The 19,073-nt window shown below is 44.1% G+C and overlaps 1 protein-coding gene across 1 annotated transcript in view; it reads right to left on the bottom strand.

Annotated features, from left to right (window-relative positions):
* The window catches only part of kcnk3a (potassium channel, subfamily K, member 3a), a 117,037-nt gene extending 99,139 nt beyond the window's left edge, over positions 1 to 17,898 (bottom strand). The window contains exon 1 of the mRNA XM_072279370.1: positions 17,616 to 17,898. Coding sequence (XP_072135471.1) covers positions 17,616 to 17,898 — 283 coding nt within the window. The remainder of the gene's footprint in view (positions 1 to 17,615) is intronic.
* Between the last annotated feature and the right edge of the window lie 1,175 nt (positions 17,899 to 19,073).

Here is a 19,073-nt window from a genome sequence, read left to right as displayed (position 1 = left end):
ATATATATGTACAGTACCTGAAATACATCTTATGGAAATGTTTGTTTGATGATGAAATTCAATAAAAAATAAATTACATAAAAAAAGAAAAAGAAAAACTTGGACAGGTACATGGATGACAGGTGTAGTTAGCATTCATTTCAAGAGGTCTAGAATAACAGAGCAGAGTGTGATGTTGAGGCTTTATAAGGCACCTTGAGTTTTGGGTTCTTCATCAGAGAAAAAATGTAGACAGGGTTCAGAGGAGGTTCACAAGGATGATTCCAGGAATGAAAGAGTTATCTATGAGGAACGTTTGATGGCTCTGGGTCTGTACTCACTGGAATTCAGAAAGATGAGGGGGGATCTCAATGAAATCTTTCCAATGTTGAAAGGCCTAGACTAGATGTGGAAAGGATTTTTCCGATGGTGGGGGAGTCTAGAATAAGAGGAAAGAGCCTCAGGATAGAAAGGCATCCATTTAAAACAGAGATGTGGAGAAATTTCTTTGGCTAGAGGGTGGTGAATTTGTTGTGGAGGGCCAGGTCATTGGGTGTACTTAAGGCAGAGTTTGACAGGTTCTTGATTGGACATGGCATCAAAGATTACGGGCAGAAGGCCAAGGAGTGGGGCTGATGAGGGAACAAAAGGATCAACAATGTTTGAATGGTAGAGCAGACTCGATGGACCAAATGGCCTAATTCTGCTCCTATGTCTTATGGTCATGTGTGAAAATTGTTAACTTAGTGGTAGCAGTACATTGCAATACATGATAATATAGAAAAATAAATAAATAAATAACATGGTTAAATTAAAAACAGTGCAAAAACAGAAATAATAAAAATGAGGTAGTGTTCATGGGTTCAATGCCCTTTCAGAAATCAGATGGCAGAGGGGAAGAAGCTGTGAATGAATCACTGACTGTGTGCCTTCAGTGTTCTTTACCTCCTTTCTGACAGTAACAATGAGAAGAGGCCATGCCTTGGGTGATGGGGGTCCTTAATGATGAACGCTGCCTTTCTGAGGCACCGCTCCTTGAAGATGTCTTGGATACTATGGAGGCTAGTACCCAAGATCAAGCTAACTAATTTTATAAGTTTCTGCAGATTCTTTCAATTCTGTGCCATCGCCTACCCCTACCCTCACCCCCATTCCAGACCGCGATGCAGCCTGCCAGAATGCTCTTCATGGTACATCTGTATAAGTTTTCAAGTGTCTTAGGTGACAAACGAAATCTCCTCAAACTCCTCAAGAAATATAGCCGCTGACTTCCTTATAGCTACATCGACATGTGGGACCAGTCTAGGTCCTCAGAGATCTTGACACCCAGGAATTTGTAACTTCTCACTCTCTCCACTCCTGATCCCTCTATGAGGATTGGTTGGTGTTCCCTTGATCACCATCTTTCTGAAGTCCACCATCAGTTCTTTGGTCTTACTGCCACAGACCCGTCATATTTTTCAGGTTGAAGCATTTTTCATGACAAGAATAGGGATTCCCCATCACTTTCTTTCTGCACAACTGAAAAAGAAAACTATTTTTTCCCTCTGCAAGTAGGCAGCCTTTTGTTGTTGTTGCCAAGGTTAAAGAGTTTTAGTGATTGGCAGAGATTGTCCTTCAGTGAACTGCGACGCCTTAAATCTTGAAATGCACAATCATGCCACAAATTAGCAGCCTGAGGTAAAAGAACGTTCTGAAATGTTAATCTAGAAAAGGAGGCTGTTGTGTGAATGAGTGAGAACTAATCACTGGACAAATCCATCCAATCACTAATAGCACAACTGCTTGAATTGCAGATAGCATTCCTTCTCCAGAAGAACAATTCCACTTTATCTCTGTTCTAAAGATACGTCCCTCTATCCTTAGGCTGTGCCCTCTGGTCGTAAACTCCCCCACTATATCTTCTCCTCTGTCTAGGCTATCCAATATTCGATAGGTTGCAATGTGATAACCTTCTAAACTCCAGCGAGTGAGGGGTGATCTCATTGAAACCCGTCAAGTTGTGGTCCAGACCTTTTGATTACTGATCTAACAAAAACTCCCATACATCCATTCCCTTTAAATTCACTGGTGTGACTGATGAGGATTTTAACCTTTTCAATCACTAAATGTGAAGTAACACAATTTCTGCTATTTATGTCAAAATATAAATTCACACAAATGTGCTCCTGATTCAGTTATTTCTATTTTAATACTCCTTTTCTTAAAGGAATGTGATCACAGTGCAATAAATGCCTGAATCAATGTGATGCTGCAGCCTTGACAGAAACCAAAATCATCAGTTCTAATATCTTGCTTCTTACCAAAATCCCTAGCTGGAACCCCTCCCACCAATGCCCATGTTGAGTATTAATGCTGTTGGGTATAAGGTGATCACCAAACCGTTGCTTAAAGTTCAAAGTAAATTTATTACCAAGTAAATGCGTCTCCAAATATGACCCTGAGATTCATTTCTTGCAGTAGAACAAAGAAATACAATAGAGTCAATGGATAAAAGAAGATAATATAGCAATAAATATAATAATTCATTCATTCATTATGTGCCGTGTCATATGACTTGGACAATCATGGTCATGGTCTTGGCAAATGTTTCTACTGAAGTGGTTTGCCATTGCCTTTTTCTGGGCAGTATCTTTACAACACAGGTGACCCCAGCCATTGTCCATACTAGAAACATAAAATAAAGGCATCTGTTAGTCTTGCGAAACCATGGATCTGCGCCTGGAAAGTCTTCACTCTCCAGGGCGCAGGCCTGGGCAAGGTTGTATGGAAGACCGGCAGTTGCCCATGCTTCAAGTCTCCCCTTCCTCATGACACCAATGTTGTCCAAGGGAAGGGCATTAGGACCCATACAGCTTGGCACCAGTGTCATCACGGAGCAATGTGTGATTAAGTGCCTTGCTCAAGGACACAACACGTTGCCTCGGCTGGGGCTCGAACACATGACCTTCAGGTCGCTAGTCCAATGACTTAACCACTAGGCCACGTGCCCACGTGACTAGAAACATAGAAACATAGAAAACCTACAGCACAATACAGTCCCTTCAGCCCACAATGCTGTGCCAAACATGTACTTACTTTAGAAATTACCTAGGGTTACCCACAGCCCTCTGTTTTACTAAGCTCCATGTACCTATCTAGGAGTCTCTTAGGACCCTATCGTATTCGCCTCCACCACCACCGCTAGCAGCTTGTTCAGCACTCGCCACTCTCTGCGTAAAAATCCTATCCCTGACATCTCCTCTGTACCTAATACTCTTCAGAGTTTGTCTGCCTGGCATCAATGTTGCATAACCAGGACTTGTGATCTGCACCAGCCGCTCATACGACCATCCATCACCTGCTCCCATGGTTTCACGTGACCCTGATCGGGGGGGGGGCTAAGCAGGTGCTTCACCTTAGCCCAAGGGTGACCTGCAGGCTAGCGGAGGGAAGGAGTGCCTTACACCTCCTTTGGTAGAGACGTTTCTCCACCTGCCACCCTTGAATAATAATAAATACATAAATATATATATATAAATAATACAGAGAACACGAGGTGGAGGGTGGTTGAAAGTGAGTCTATTGTATCTATTCAGTGATCAGTTGAGTATTATGGTGAGTGAAGTTATGCACATTGATTCAGGAGCCTGATATTGAGGGGTAATTACTGTCATATGTTCTTCATGCCACCCCCCTCCGCTTGACCACTAAATTTGATTCGTTTCAATCTCTTCATCCTTAACATTCCCATCTTCATCCATATACCTCAATAACGCGCCCACACCCCCCGCTGCCCCCAAAGCTCAGATTTCTCAGGCAAAAATCCCCTCTCAGCTTTTACACATAACAAATAACATACAGCAGGATAGTACAGCAATAGGCCCTTTGGTGCACAAACACTGGTCTTAATATGATATCAAATTGAAATAATTACCCCTGTTTGTATACGATTCCTATCCCTCCATCCCCAGCATATCAATGTGCCTGTTTAAAAGCCTCGGAAATGCCGCTATCGTATCTGCTGCCACCTCCAGCAGCATATTCCAGGCATCAGCCACTGTCAGCGTAAATAACTGCCTCACATATCTTCTTCAAACGTTGCACAATCTGTTTTGTTCTCTCTGCACATTGGGTGATTGACAGTCTTCTTTTGTGTTAATGGGTTTCTTTGTTTTGTGGCTCAGTCTCAATGATATATAATGTATATATACTTTGAGGACCAATGTACTTCGAAATTCCAACTTTGAGTTGAACCCATTTCTACCACTGCTACTGACAGCTCATTCCACACTCACACCACCCTCTGAGTGAAAAAGTTCCCTTCAGGTACCCTTAGAATATTTCACCTTTAACCCTAAACCTATGACCTCTAGTTCAAGTGTCACTCAACATGAGGTAAAAAAAGCCCAAATGAATTCACCCTATTTATGAGGCCTCCATCGGTCAGAATTGACCACGGGTATTGTGTCCTAGCTCTCTAGATATGCAAATCTGGGCAGTACGATATGGAGAGCAAGCTGTTGCCCATGTAGTAAGCTCCCCCTCTCCACACATCTGATGAACCCAAAGGAACGGCAGAGACGGATACAGTTTGGTACCAACAGCATCGCAGGAGCTGCCAGGCAGTATTGAACTCACTGTAGGACGGCGGTTAGGACTCCAGTTCCAGATTTTCCCATCAGAGTTTAGTCTTGAATCCTTCCCCATGAGCGGGTATAGGTGCAAGACAGAGGAGGTCTGAGATCAGAGATTTTCCTTCTCCTAGATGAGCTGCCAACCATGGCTAATGAGCCCCATCTGCCCAAAGCGACTCGTTTCAAGGTGCCAGTAACCTGCCTTTGCCTCTTTTTCTGTCAGTAGAATGGTTCTGCTAGGCTTAGTAGCTAAGTCACGCGTAAAGGCCAGGAGTTGGGCTTGGTTGTCAGAAGCTATTTGAGACACTAAGTCCATTGGGAGTATTTCATAGGTGGAGCGAGTTTGGCTCCATTACCACCCCCAGCAATAACAACCCTATTTATTCCTCTCAGGTTGACTTATTTATTGAGCTACAGTACAGAATAGGCCCTTCAAGCTGTGCTGCCCCCGATTTAACCCTAGCCTAATTATGGGACTATTTACAATGACCAATTAACCAATCAAACGGTACTTCTTTGGAGTGTGGGAGGAAACCATGGCACCAGGAGGAAGTACCTCTAACAAATTTCCCCTCATTCTCATGCAGACCTGGGAATAAATTTGTGTCCTTTAAATCAAAGTAAAATGTATTATCAGAGTACATACATATCACCACATACAACCCTGAGATTCTTTTTCTGCGGGCATACTTAGCAAATCTATAGAATATTAACTGTAAACAGGATCAATGAACAACACACTGTGCAGATACAGATATAAATAAATGGCGAGCATGAAGTAATGAAATTAAAAAGTCCTTAAATAGGTATAGTTATCCCCTTTTGTTCCAGAGCCTGATGGCTATAATGCAGCCAGTCAGTACACTTTTCACCACACGTCTGTAGAAGTTTGCCAAGGTTTTTAATGACATGCCAAATCTCCGCAGACTCCTGAGGAAGTAGAGGTGCTGCAGTGTTTTCTTTACAATTATATTTATATGATGGGTCCAGGATAGGTCCTCTGAGATAGTGACACCCAAGAATTTAAAGCTACGGACCCTCTCTACCTCTGATCCTCCGATGATTACTGACTCGTGGACCTCTGATTTCCCTCTCCTGAAGTCTACAATCAGTTCAATGGTCTTATGGACATTGAGTGAGAGGTTGTTATTTTTACACCTCTCAGGCAAATTTTCAATCTCCTTCCTGAATGCTAATTCATCACCATCTTTGATACAGCCCCACAACAGTGGTGTCATCAGTAAACTTGTATACAGTGTTGGAGCTGTACTAAGCCGCACAGTCGTAGGTGTAAAGCAAGTAGAGCAGGGGGCTAAGTACACATCCCTGCGGTGCTACTGTGCTGAAGGAGATTCTGGAGGAGATGATTTTGCCAATTTGAACTGACCGGGGTCTACAAGTGAGGAAATCCACAATCCAATTGCACAAGGAGGTATTGAGACCCAGATCGTGGAGTTCAATCATTAGTTTTGAGAGGCTGCTGGTGTTGAATGCTGAGGTGTAATCAATAAAGGGCATCCTGATATATGTATCTTTGCTGTCCAGATGTTCCAGGCTTGTGTGACCTAATCAACCTATCCCTGTAACAACTTCAATCTTATTGCTATCTTTCTTGTAAGTAAGTGACCAGAACTGCACACAATACTCCAAATTTAGCACACTAGTGTTGAAGAGGCATAGACAGAGTGGACAACTAACACCTTTTCCCCAGGGTGGCGATAGCAAATACAAGAGGGAAAACTTTTTAAGGTAATAGGAGGAGACGTCAGAGGTAGGTTTTTACACAGAGTGTGGTGGGTGTGTGGAACACACTCCCGAGGCTGGTGGTAGAGGCAGGTAGAGACATTTGAAAAACTCATAGACAGGCACATGGATGAAAGAAAAATAGAGGAATATGTATTAGGTTAGATTGATCTTGGAGTCGTCTAAAAGGTCGGCCCAACATTGTGGGCCGAAGGGCCTGAACTGTGCTGTACTGTTCTATGTTCTATGTAATTACTTTAAATTCAGAACTCCCCTCAAATTGCAGAGAAAACAATCCAAGTTTGTCCAACCTTTTTTTTTTAAAATCGCTAATACCCAGGCAGAATCCTAGTAAATCTCTTCTGCACCCTCGCCAAGGCCACCACGTCATTCCTGTAATGGGTGGACCAGAACTGCACACAATACTCCTAGTGAATCAGAATCAGAATCCTTTATTATCGCCAAGTATGTGGACACATACAGGGAATTTGATGCTGGTTTCCCTGAGCTCTCGCTGTACAGAGTCAAAAAGCAAACAAAACAATAGTACAAATAATCATGAACTATATACAATGAGGTATACCAGTGTATGTGCAGGTGGACTTGGTTTATAATAGACTAAAATTCAAGTGTTCATAAGACTGATGGCATACGGAAAGAAACTATTCTTGTGCCTATTTGTCCTGGCATACAGTGATCTAAAGCGCCTACCAGAAGGAAGAAGTTGGAACAGGTGATGTCCAGGGTGTGAAGGGTCTACAATGATGCTGCTTCCTCACTTCCTGACTCTAGATGCAGGACTAGAGGGCAGCTTCACACCAATAATCCTTTCCGCAGCCCTGACGGTTCTTTGGAGCCAAATCATAGCTTTACACATATGCAACATAACTTTTTCACTATTGTACACGCTGCCCTGACCAATGAAGACAAACATGCCTTTCTTTACCACCCTATCTACTTCTAAATTCAAGGTTTTTCACATCAACCTCTGTCTTTGCACCAATTACTTCTTTACATGCCTTTTTAACAAGAAAACAATCTCCCTCGTCCTAGAATTCCTCCGTCCTGTCTCTTGCAAAAACGCCATCCCCTTCTCGCAATTCCTCCGTCTCCGCCGCATCTGCTCTCAGGATGGGGCTTTTCATTCTAGGACGAGGGAGATGTCTTCCTTTTTTAAAGAAAGGGGCTTCCCTTCCTCCACTATCAACTCTGCTCTTAAACGCATCTCCCCCATTTCACGTACATCTGCTCTCACTCCATCCTCCCGCCACCCCACTAGGAATAGGGTTCCCCTGGTCCTCACCTACCACCCCACCAGCCTCCGGGTCCAACATATTATTCTCCGTAACTTCCGCCACCTCCAACGGGATCCCACCACTAAGCACATCTTTCCCTCCCCCCCCCTCTGCATTCCGCAGGGATCACTCCCTACGCGACTCCCTTGTCCATTCGTCCCCCCCATCCCTCCCCACTGATCTCCCTCCTGGCACTTATCCTTGTAAGCAGAACAAGTGCTACACGTGCCCTTACACTTCCTCCCTTACCACCATTCAGGGTCCCAAACAGTTCTTCCAGGTGAGGCAACACTTCACCTGTGAGTCGGCTGGGGTGATATACTGCGTCCGGTGCTCCCGATGTGGCCTTTTATATATTGGCGAGACCCGCCGCAGACTGGGAGACCGCTTTGCTGAACACCTACGCTCTGTCCGCCAGAGAAAGCAGGATCTCCCGGTGGCCACACATTTTAATTCCACATCCCATTCTCATTCTGACATGTCTATCCCCGGCTTCCTCTACTGTAAAGATGAAGCCACACTCAGGTTGGAGGAACAACACCTTATATTCCGTCTGGGTAGCCTCCAACCTGATGGCATGAACATCGACTTCTCTAACTTCCGCTAGGCCCCACCTCCCCCTCGTACCCCATCTGTTACTTATTTTTATGCACGCATTCTTTCTCTCACTCTCCTTTTTCTCCCTCTGTCCCTCTGAATATACCCCTTACCCATCCTCTGGTTCCCCCCCACCCCCTTGTCTTTCTTCCCAGACCTCCTGTCCCATGATCCTCTCGTATCCCCTTTTGCCTATCACCTGTCCAGCTCTTGGCTCTATCCCTCCCCCTCCTGTCTTCTCCTATCATTTTGGATCTCCCCCTCCCCCTCCAACTTTCAAATCCCTTACTCACTCTTCCTTCAGTTAGTCCTGACGAAGGGTCTCGGCCTGAAACGTCGACTATACCTCTTCCTACAGATGCTGCTTGGCCTGCTGCGTTCACCAGCAACTTTGATGTGTGTTGTTAGTAATACAGCCACTTAGAATGCTCTCCAAGGTAGATTTGTAGAAATTTGAGAGTGTCTTTGCTGACATACCAAATCTCCTCAAACACCGAATGAAATAGAACCAGTGTTGTGCCTTCTTTGTAGCTACATCGATACGTTGGGCCCAGGACAGATCCTCAGGCATGTTGACACCTCGGAACTTGAAATCAGGTTTATTACTTCTGACAGATGTTGTGAAATTTGTTGTTTTGCAGCAGCAGTAGAGTGCAAAACATTAAATAAACTGTAAATTATATTATATTAAGGAGTACATATTAAAAAATAAGTGGTATCAAAAAAGAGCAAAAGTAGTGAGGTGCTTTTCATGGGTTCATTGTCCATTCTGTCATCTTCTTGGCGGAGGGGAAGAAGCTGTTCCTAAAGCACTGAGCATTACAGCATCAATGAACCTTTAACTCTCTATTTCCCATGAATGTAAAGTGGTGGAGACAGCCCAGTCCATCACAGGTAAACCCCTCCCAATCATTGCGCACATCGACAAAGTGTGCTGCCACAGGAAAGCAGCATCCTTCAGTCTCCTGTACGTTCTCTCTGATAAAAGTGGTGAGAAGGGAACATGTCCCCCATGATGGATGCCGTTTCTAAACCTTCTTAGATCATCTGATGTCTTTATTAACAATTGTAGTCAAGACTATCTCTGACCATTTCCCTGTTACTTCATCCATCACATCCCTCAGCCACTTTCTTCTGCATCTCCAGACACAGGTTTTACCCAAGGCGCAAGTAACAGTGTCAATTAGTCTTTAGTCTTCTATTTCCCATGTACAAAAAGTGCTGAACGCAGCCCAGACCATCACAGGCAAAGCCCTCCCCATCAATGAGCACATCTACAAAGAGCACTGCCACAAGAAAGCAGCATCCACTGTCAAAGATTTGCAGCATCCAGGCTATGCTCTCATTTCACTGCTGCCATTAAGAAGGCAGTGCAAGAACCTCAGGACTCACACCACCAGGCTCGGGAACAGTTAATACCCTTCAATCATCAGGCTCCTGAATCAACGTGGATAACTTCACTCAGCTCAACTCCGAAATGATTCCATAACCTATGGATTCACTTTTAGAACACTGCAACTCATGTTCTCAGTATTACTTATTTATTTGTTTATTTATTCATTTATTTACTCTGCTTGTCTTCTTTTGCACATTGGTTGATTGTGCCTACTTTTTCATTGATTCTATTGTATTTCTTGTACTATTGTGAATGCCTGCAAGAAAATGAATCTCGGGGTTGTGTATGACGACAAATACATACTTTGATAATAAATTTACTTTAGACTTTGGTATTCTATTTGCACCCGACATTAATGAAGTTATCAAGACCATTCACAATAAGGACAAAGGAAGTTTTACTGTCTTTGTTAAAAGCTCGCAGGATTTAAAGTAGGCACACAATAATAGTTCTGCTCAACAGTTTGTGGAAGGCACTCTGACCACTCCAGCTGATTTACACCTTTGTCCCTTCCATCAGCAACCTCCTCTGCACCAACAGCTCACAATGAACTCTACCTCCAATTTGTAGAAGGTAAATTTCATATGCAGAATTTCATTTACGATATACTGAATCCTAAGCTCACAAGCTACATTTGATGGGAAGTCAGTGGATTTCCCAATTCAAGATTCAAGAGTCAAGACTGTTTATTGTCATTCTTAAATATACTGGTGTAAAGGGGAATGAAATGACTGTTATTCTGGATCTGATGCAACATAAGAAAGCACACTAAGCATGCAGAAAACAATTTTGAAAATCATAATAAATATAAATATGTAAGATTATCTTGAATTCATGGACTGATTGTGTGTCCATAAGATGATGCAAGTTATAGGAGTATCTGTACATCAGGTGACTGACAGGAAATGATAAATTAGTGGTTGTGGGATGGGTCAGTGGGTGGAGGTGTTGGTCAGCCTTACTGCTTGGAGAAAGTAAGTGTTTTTGAGTCTGGTGGTCCTGGTGTAGATGCTGCGTAGCCTCCTCCCTGATGGGAGTGGGACAAGCAGTCCATGAGCACGGTGGGTGGGATCCTTCACGATATTGCTGGCCTTCTTGAACTATATGTTTTCCTACTGTGCTTTTTCATAATCTGTACAGCTGCTTTGATATCTCTGAGCTTAATTGGTTTGGTAAGCAAATGATTTTCCCCTTCAGCTTAATTAGGACATTAGATTCAATAGTTACATGGATGGGCGAAGAGGACTTGCCCTGTTCTCAAAGGCACCATCAGGTGGGGATGCAGGACTGTGAAGACACACACTCAAAGATTTAGGAACAGCATGTTCCTCTCTGCCGTCAGATTTCAGATACAGACATTGCACAAACCCATGAAATGAACAAATTCCACGTCACATGCTGGTGATAATAAACCTGATTCGGATTCTGATTCTCTCACTACTTTTGTTCTCTTGCACTACATATTTAATTTCATACATACAATACTGTGCAAAATCCGTAGGCACATATATATGTGGCTATATGTGCCTACATATAGGCTGTCTACAAGAAGGGTCAGAGCTGTCTCTATTTCCTGAGGAGACTGAGGTCCTTTAACATCTGTCGGACGATGCTGAGGATGTTCTACGAGTCTGTGGTGGCCAGTGTGATCATGTTTGCTGTTGTGTGCTGGGGCAGCAGGCTGAGGGTAGCAGACACCAACAGAATCAACAAACTCATTCGTAAGGCCAGTGATGTTGTGGGGATGGAACTGGACTCTCTCACGGTGGTGTCTGAAAAGAAGTTGCATGCCATCTTGGACAATGTCTCCCATCCACTACATAATGGACTGGGTGGGGACAGGAGTACATTCAGCCAGAGACTCATTCCACCGAGATGCAACACTGAGACTCATAGGAAGTCATTCCTGCCTGTGGCCATCAAATTTTACAACTCCTCCCTTGGAGGGTCAGACACCCTGAGCCAATAGGCTGGTCCTGGACTTATTTCCTGGCATAATTTACATATTACTATTTAACTATTTATGATTTCATTACTACTTAATTATTTATGGTGCAACTGTAACGAAAATCAATTTCTCCCGGGGATCAATAAAGTATGACTATGACTATGACTATATAGCTAGGGTGCTTAAGACTTTTGTACAGTACTGTGGAGCACTAGACACTAGAATACTATAGCACAGTACAGGCCCTTTGGCCCTCGATGTTGTGCCGACCCATATATTCCTTAAAAAAAAGTACTAAACCCACATTACCCTGTAACCCTCTATTTTTCCTTTCGTCCATGTGCCTGTCCAAGAGGTTCTTAACTACCCCTAATGTTTTAGCCTCCACCACCATCCCTGGCAAGTCATTCCAGGCACCCACGACCCTCTGTGTAAAAAACTTACCCCTGATGTCTCCCCTAAACTTCCCTCCCTTAACTTTGTACATACGCCCTCTGGTGTTTGCTATTCGTGCCCTGGGATACAGGTACTGGCTATCCGCCCTATCTATGCCTCTCATAATCTTGTAGACCTCTATCAAGTCCCCCCTCATCCTTCTACGCTCCAAAGAGAAAAGTCCCAGCTCTGCTAACCTTGCCTCATAAGACTTGTTTTCCAATCCAGGCAACATCCTGGTACATCTCCTCTGCACCCCCTCCATAGCTTCCACATCCTTCCTGTAATGAGGTGAATAGAACTGAACACAATACTCTAAGTGTGGTCTCACCAGAGATTTGTAGAGTTGCAACATGACCTCTCTAATCTTGAACTCAATCCCCCTATTAATGAAGCCTAGCATCCCATAGGCCTTCTTAACTATCCTATCAACCTGTGCAGCGACCTTAAGGGATGTATGGATTTGAACCCCAAGATCCCTCTGTTCATCCAGACTCTTAAGTAACCGACCATTAACCCTGTACTCAGCCTTCTGGTTTGTCCTTCCAAACTGCATCACCTTACACTTATCCAGATTGAACTCCATCTGCCACTTTTCTGCCCAACTCTGCGTCCTGTCTATATCCTCTTGTAACCTTCAACAACCTACAGCTCCATCCGCAACTCCTCCAATTTTCGTGTCATCCGCAAACTCACTCACCCATCCTTCTGCCTCTTCATCCAGGTCATTTATAAAAATCACAACGAGCAGGGGTCCCAGGACAGATCCTTGCGGCACTCCACTAGTCACCGACCTCCAGGCAGAATACTTTCCTTCCACTACTACCCTCTGCTTTCTTCCTGCAAGCCAATTTTTTATCCAAACAGCCAAGGTTCCACTGATCCCATACCTCATGACTTTCTGGATGAGTCTCTCGTGGGGGACCTTGGCAAATGCCTTGCTAAAATCCATGTAGACCACATCTACCACCCTACCCTCATCAATTTCTTTTGTTACCTCTTCAAAAAACTCAATTAGGCTCGTGAGGCACGACCTTCCCTTCACAAAGCCATGTTGACTATCCTTGAGTAGACTGTACTTCTCCAAATGCTCGTAGATCCTATCCTTAAGAATCCCTTCCAATAGTTTGCAGACCACTGACGTAAGACTCACCGGTCTATAGTTCCCAGGATTCTCCCTATTACCTTTTTTTAAACAAGGGAACTACATTTGCCATTCTCCAATCCTCCGGCACCTCCCCTGCAGCCAAAGAGGATTCAAAGATCATAGCTACTGCTCCAGTGATCTCTTCTCTCACTTCCCACAGCAACCTGGGGTATATCACGTCCGGCCCTGGGGACTTATCAATCTTGATGTTTTTAAGAAGATCCAACACTTCTTCTTCCTTAATCTACACATTGTCCAGCACACAGGCCTGTTCTATTTCGACCTCACCCGATCAAGGTCCTTTTCACTTGTGAATACTGAAGCAAAGTATTCATTTAGGACCTCCCCAATCTCCTCCACCTCCAGGCACATGTTGCCTTCTTTATCCTTTAGCAGCCCCACCTTCATTCTTGTCATCCTTCTGTTCTTCACATACGCATAGAACGCCTTGGGGTTCTCCTTAATTCTACATGCCAAGACCTTCTCATGCCCCCTCCGAGCTCTCCTAAGTCCTTTCTTAAGCTCCTTCCTGGTTACCCTATATTTCTCATCAACCCCTCCTGCTTCCTGCTTCTTATATCTAACATATGCTTCCTTCTTCCTCTTGACGAGTTGCCTCACGTGTTTGGTCAGCCTTTTCCTACCATTTTTCCCTTGTCTCAGTGGGACAAACCTATCCTGAACCCAGCACAAGTGGTCCATAAACTTCCTCCACATTACTTCTGTGCTTTCACCCTTGAACATCTGTTTCCAATTTACTCGCGCTAGTTCCTGCCTCATCCCTTCATAGTTAGCCCTTCCCCAGTTAAGCACTTTCCCATTTTGTCTGGTTTTATCCTTTTCCATAGCTATGCTGACGCTAAGGGAGTTGTGGTCACTCTCACCAAAATGCTCCCCCACCAAGAGGTCTGTCACCTGACCAGGTTCATTACTCAGAACTAGATCCAGTATGTCCTCTCCTCTCGTCGGCCGGTCCACATACTGTGTCAGGAATCCTTCTTGAACACACCTGACAAATTCAGCCCCATCTATCCCCCTTGCAGGCAGGGGGTGCCAGTCAATATGAGGGAAGTTGTATTTCCTGCACCATTCTAAAATCTGCCTGCTTATCTGCTCCTCGGTGTCCCAAGGGCTATTTGGGGGCCTATAGACAACTCCCAGCACAGTGATTAATCCCTTCCTATTTCTGACTTCCACCCACACCCACTCAGTGGACACTCCCTCTGCAGTGTCCTCCCTTTCTATAGTCGTGATACTATCCCTGACCAGTAATGCCACTCCCCCTCTTTTCTACCTCCCATCCTATTCCTTTTAAAACACTTAAACTCCGGAACCTGCATCAGCCAATCCTGCCCCTCCCCCAGCCAAGCTTCAGTAACGGCCACAACATCGTAGTTCCACGTACTGATCCATGCGCTAAATTCATCCCCTTTATTCCTAATCTAGTGTTGAAATAGACACATTTCAACCCCTCTAACTGGCTACATTTAATGTTTTCTCCCCTGCCTGTCCTTCCTCACCAACTCAGAACACACAGCATCATGCCCTTGTCTTCTACCCTAATCTCTGCACTCACATTCTGATTCCCACCCCCCTGCCAAGCTAGTTAAACCCTCCCCAACAGCTCTAGCAAACCTGCCCACCAGGATATTGATCCCTTTCTAGTTGAGGTGCAGCCCATCCTTTTTGTACAGGTCAGACCTTCCCCAGAACAGAAGAGCAGAGAACGAGTTTGTAAATCTGGCGAGAGCGCAAGGATGTTGGGAATGGCAAGGGTGGAGTACTATTGAAAGGGGATGTGGTGCAGGTGGTGGCAGAGGAATGCCAGGGGTCGGGGAGGTGGGTGCCATGGTGTGTGTGTGTGTGTGTGTGTGTATATATATACATACACACACACACACATTTCTTATTATTGTAATTTATAGTTTTTTTATGTATTACACAGTACTGCTGCTGAAAAACAACAAAGTTCATGACATATGCCAGTGATATTAAATCTGATTCTGAAATGCACAGATTTATCACTCCAGTCACCTCTCATTCACATCATCCGCTGAATAATACGAAGTGCACTGAAATAAAACCATTGAAATAAGTTACAAATGTTCTAGAATAAAGCTGTTAAAAATAGCTTCACTGAACACTTGCATTAGATAGAAACTGTGTAAACAAAATAGTCAGTTTTGTCACAAGGCGGGCAGCTTTCCAATATCGCATTCAGGCAATTGCATTAAGAAGTTGCTAAACTGGATAATGATTATGAAATTACTATACACTAACTGAATACAAATATATTGACTTTAACACCCCAAATCAATGGAATAAAATCTCAAATTATAGCCATGTAATCCTGCTAACCAGGAATGTGCTCCAGTACCTCAGGATGGGATCCAATACAATTGATGTCAAACTGGGATAAAGAAGATTAGGAAAAAGACACAAGGCCACAGTCTCAGAATAGGACATCCCTTTAGAAAAGAGATGAGGAGGAATTTCTTTGGCCAGAGGATGGTGAATTTGTGGAATTCATTGCCACAGGTGACTGTTCAAGACAAGTCATTGGGTATATTTAAAGCAGAGGTTGACAGTTTCTTGTTTAATCAGGGCATGAAAGGTTATGGGGAGAAGGCATAATTATATAATTCAGCTCCTATTTTTTATGCCATGGGGCCCTACCATTAACCCCAGTTTGGGAACTGCTGTCTTATGGTCTAATTTTGTTTAAAATGCTTATCAAGGTAAAGTTTTTAGAGGTGACAATGGAAAGATTTAAGAGTCAATGAAATTTCCATGACAAAGCAGAGTGAACACCATGGCACCTAAAACAAGTTGCATCAGGTGTTCGGTAGGTCAATTCAGACCAACTGCTGTACTAATGTTTCCCAAGTTTCTTCCAATCATTTAACACTATCAGTATATCCTTTTAATTCTCCTTCCTTAGCAAGCTTCTGGAAAATGTTATGTGGATCAATTGTTCCTTGTAACAAGATCCTTTTTCAAAACTTCCTCTGGAAGAAGAAGCCTTTCCTGAAATCCTTGTTAGATTTATCCCATATTTATGGGTTCCCTTACAAATGTAAACATCTTCTCTACCTACACTCAGTAGCCACTGAGTGCATTTTTATTAGGTACACCTGTACATCTGCTGGTTAATGCAAATATCTAATCAGCCAATCAGGTGGCAGCAACTCAATGCATAAAAACATGCAGACATGGTCAAGAGGTTCAGTTGTTGTTCAGGCCAAATATCACAATGGGGAAGGAATATAATCTAAGTGACTTTGACGGTGGAACATTTGCTGGTGCTAAAGGGGTGATCTGAGTATCTTAGAAACTGTTAATCTCCTAGGATACTCACGCACAACAATCTCTAGAGTGAGGATTCCCAACCTTTTTTATGCCATGGACCGATACCATTGAGCAAGGACCCCGTGGACACCAGGTTGAGAGCCTCTGCTCTACAGAATGGTGTGAAAAACCAAAAAAAAAATCCAGTAAGCGGTAGTTCTGTTGGCCAAAATGGCTTGTTAGTGAGAGGGGTCAGAGGAGAATGGCCAGACTGGTTCAAGCAGACAGGAAGGTGACAGTATCTCAAATAACCATGTGTTATAACAGTGGTGTGCAGAAGAGCATTTCAGATCACACAACTCATCGAACCTTGAAATGGATTGGGGCTACGACCACTGAAGACCATAAACATAAACTCAGTAGCCACTTTATTAGGTACAGGAGATACATAATAGTGGCCATTGAGTGAATGTTCCATAACATATCCTCTAGTATTTTGAAAGCATCACCTAGGTCACACTTCAATTTTCTCTTTATAGGAAAAATACACTGTTTGGCATTTACTGCCTGCTCTGAGATCAGCATTTTTCTGGCAAGCTCTCCATTATATCCTGTTACTTGACATGGAACTCAGAAAAGTGTATAAAACATCGGCCCCAAACGTCGACTGTACCTCTTCCTGGAGATGCTGCCTGGCCTGCTGCGTTCACCAGCAACTTTTATGTGTGTTGCATAAAACATTGCTAATGTGTTCAATGTGAAAACGTTCAGCATCTTGCATGACCCCGTGTTCCCCTTACATTCGCTGTTCTGGCACCACATAAAGAGAGGTTGTGACTTACTACAGAATTTTACACCATGTCTTCCTCAAAAGGTCAGACAGAACTAATTACTCCAAGCTGTCGCATTCTTCTCCTATCCTTAAAAATACAAGTCATCTATTTCCCGAGACACGGTTAAATTAGTGCAAGAAACTATTTAACACATCTTAGATCTTAAACTTCCACTGCGTCGCTACAAACTACTGAATAATGTAATGGATATTTAAAATTGCTACAAACATTAACTTTTCAGTAAAACGGCGCCAAGACCTCAACTCTTTTTTCTTGACGAAACACTAGACAGAAAGTGCAGGCCCGTCAATACAAGACAGAAAGAACAAAGCACCCACCGATGGTTGTGATCACAGTGATGGCGAAATAGAAGGAGCCGGCAAATTTCCACTGGACCCCCGCTTGATGAGGCTTGAGTTTCAAGACAACAAGCTCGAGCTCCTCGTATTTCTTTTCGCTCAGGTTGTATTTGGTCATGAGGTCGCGCTTCCTCTCTTCCAGGTTATTCTTCTCCGAGGTCTCCTGCTTGGACTCCAGGGCATCGAAGACGGCGGCTCCGACCAGCAGGTAAGTGAAGGTGCAGACAATGAGGGCGAGGGTCCGCACGTTCTGGCGCTTCATGGCGCCGCTCCGGGAGCCGCTGGACTCATGGTGCACAGCAGAAGACTGGAGGGCGCGGCGGAGCAGCAACGCACACCCTCAGCGCGGGGAGCTGTCTTTCAGCACCACCGAGCCCCGTCGCCACGCCCAATCGCTCCCGCTGCCGCTTCCAAATCTTCTAGCCATATTAGGGGAAGGGGGGTGGGGTGTACACAGCCGACGCACGCCGGCATAAATACATAAAAGGCGCAGTCCCGAAGCTGCATTGTGCTCCTCAGTACGTACGTTATCGAAGAGAAGTGATGTGTTACTTTTTGGAGATGTAAAGGAATAAATTGCTCTACATATAAGCAACCCAACCCCTCCCCCACTTCCAAGTCCCCCGTGAAACCAGTCGCCTTTAAATATGGATAAGCGTACAATGCCACATGGGTTTACACCTCTGAGAGGAAATGTTTGTGTTCGCTCACTGGGTGAGACGTAAACTAGGCTTTATTCAAAATCCATGATCCGGGGAGTGTAAGTCATTTGTCGTTAAGCACGGTGAAGGGTAATCTCTCATCGAATGTAATTTTTTTTAAAAAAAAGTCATCAATGCGCTTGTTTTCACTCACTCTTCCTCGCACATCTGAACCGAAGGTCTGGAATGGAATGCGGCACGCTTCCAGATCCCCTTTAGCGACACTCCGTCAGTTCCCATCACAAGAGCATCTCGGCGCCGGGTGTGTGTCAATATTCCTCAGAGCTGAGCGTTCTCAATCTTTACTCAACTACGGCAAATTCCTGGATAAAAAGTGCACTATGGATTTTCATTTTTATGTCAGACGCCTCCCCCCCCCCCCCCACCACCTTCGCAACGGGATGATATAAGTATTGCTGTATATGGCCGGGACGAGTTTTTGCGCTGGGGGCATTGTTTATTCGCTTCCATATGAACTGATAGATTATCACCTATTGGCGAGTATTTCGTTGTCAACTAATACAATTGTAAATTCACGCAAATGTGCAAAGCTTTAATTGGCATTTTACAGCCATACAGAAAGCTCTCTGTAGAGGAGGGGCAGGAACATAGATCATAAGTCCGTAAGACACAGGAGCAGAATAGGCCATTCGATCCATCACTTCTGTTCCGCCATTACATCATGGCTGACTTACTACCTCTAACAAACCCATTCTCCTACCTCCTCATAACCTTT

The sequence above is a fragment of the Mobula birostris genome, chromosome 2, assembly GCF_030028105.1.
Source record: "Mobula birostris isolate sMobBir1 chromosome 2, sMobBir1.hap1, whole genome shotgun sequence".
Classification (NCBI taxonomy): Eukaryota; Metazoa; Chordata; class Chondrichthyes; order Myliobatiformes; family Myliobatidae; genus Mobula; species Mobula birostris.
This window is presented reverse-complemented; position numbering and strand designations above follow the sequence as displayed.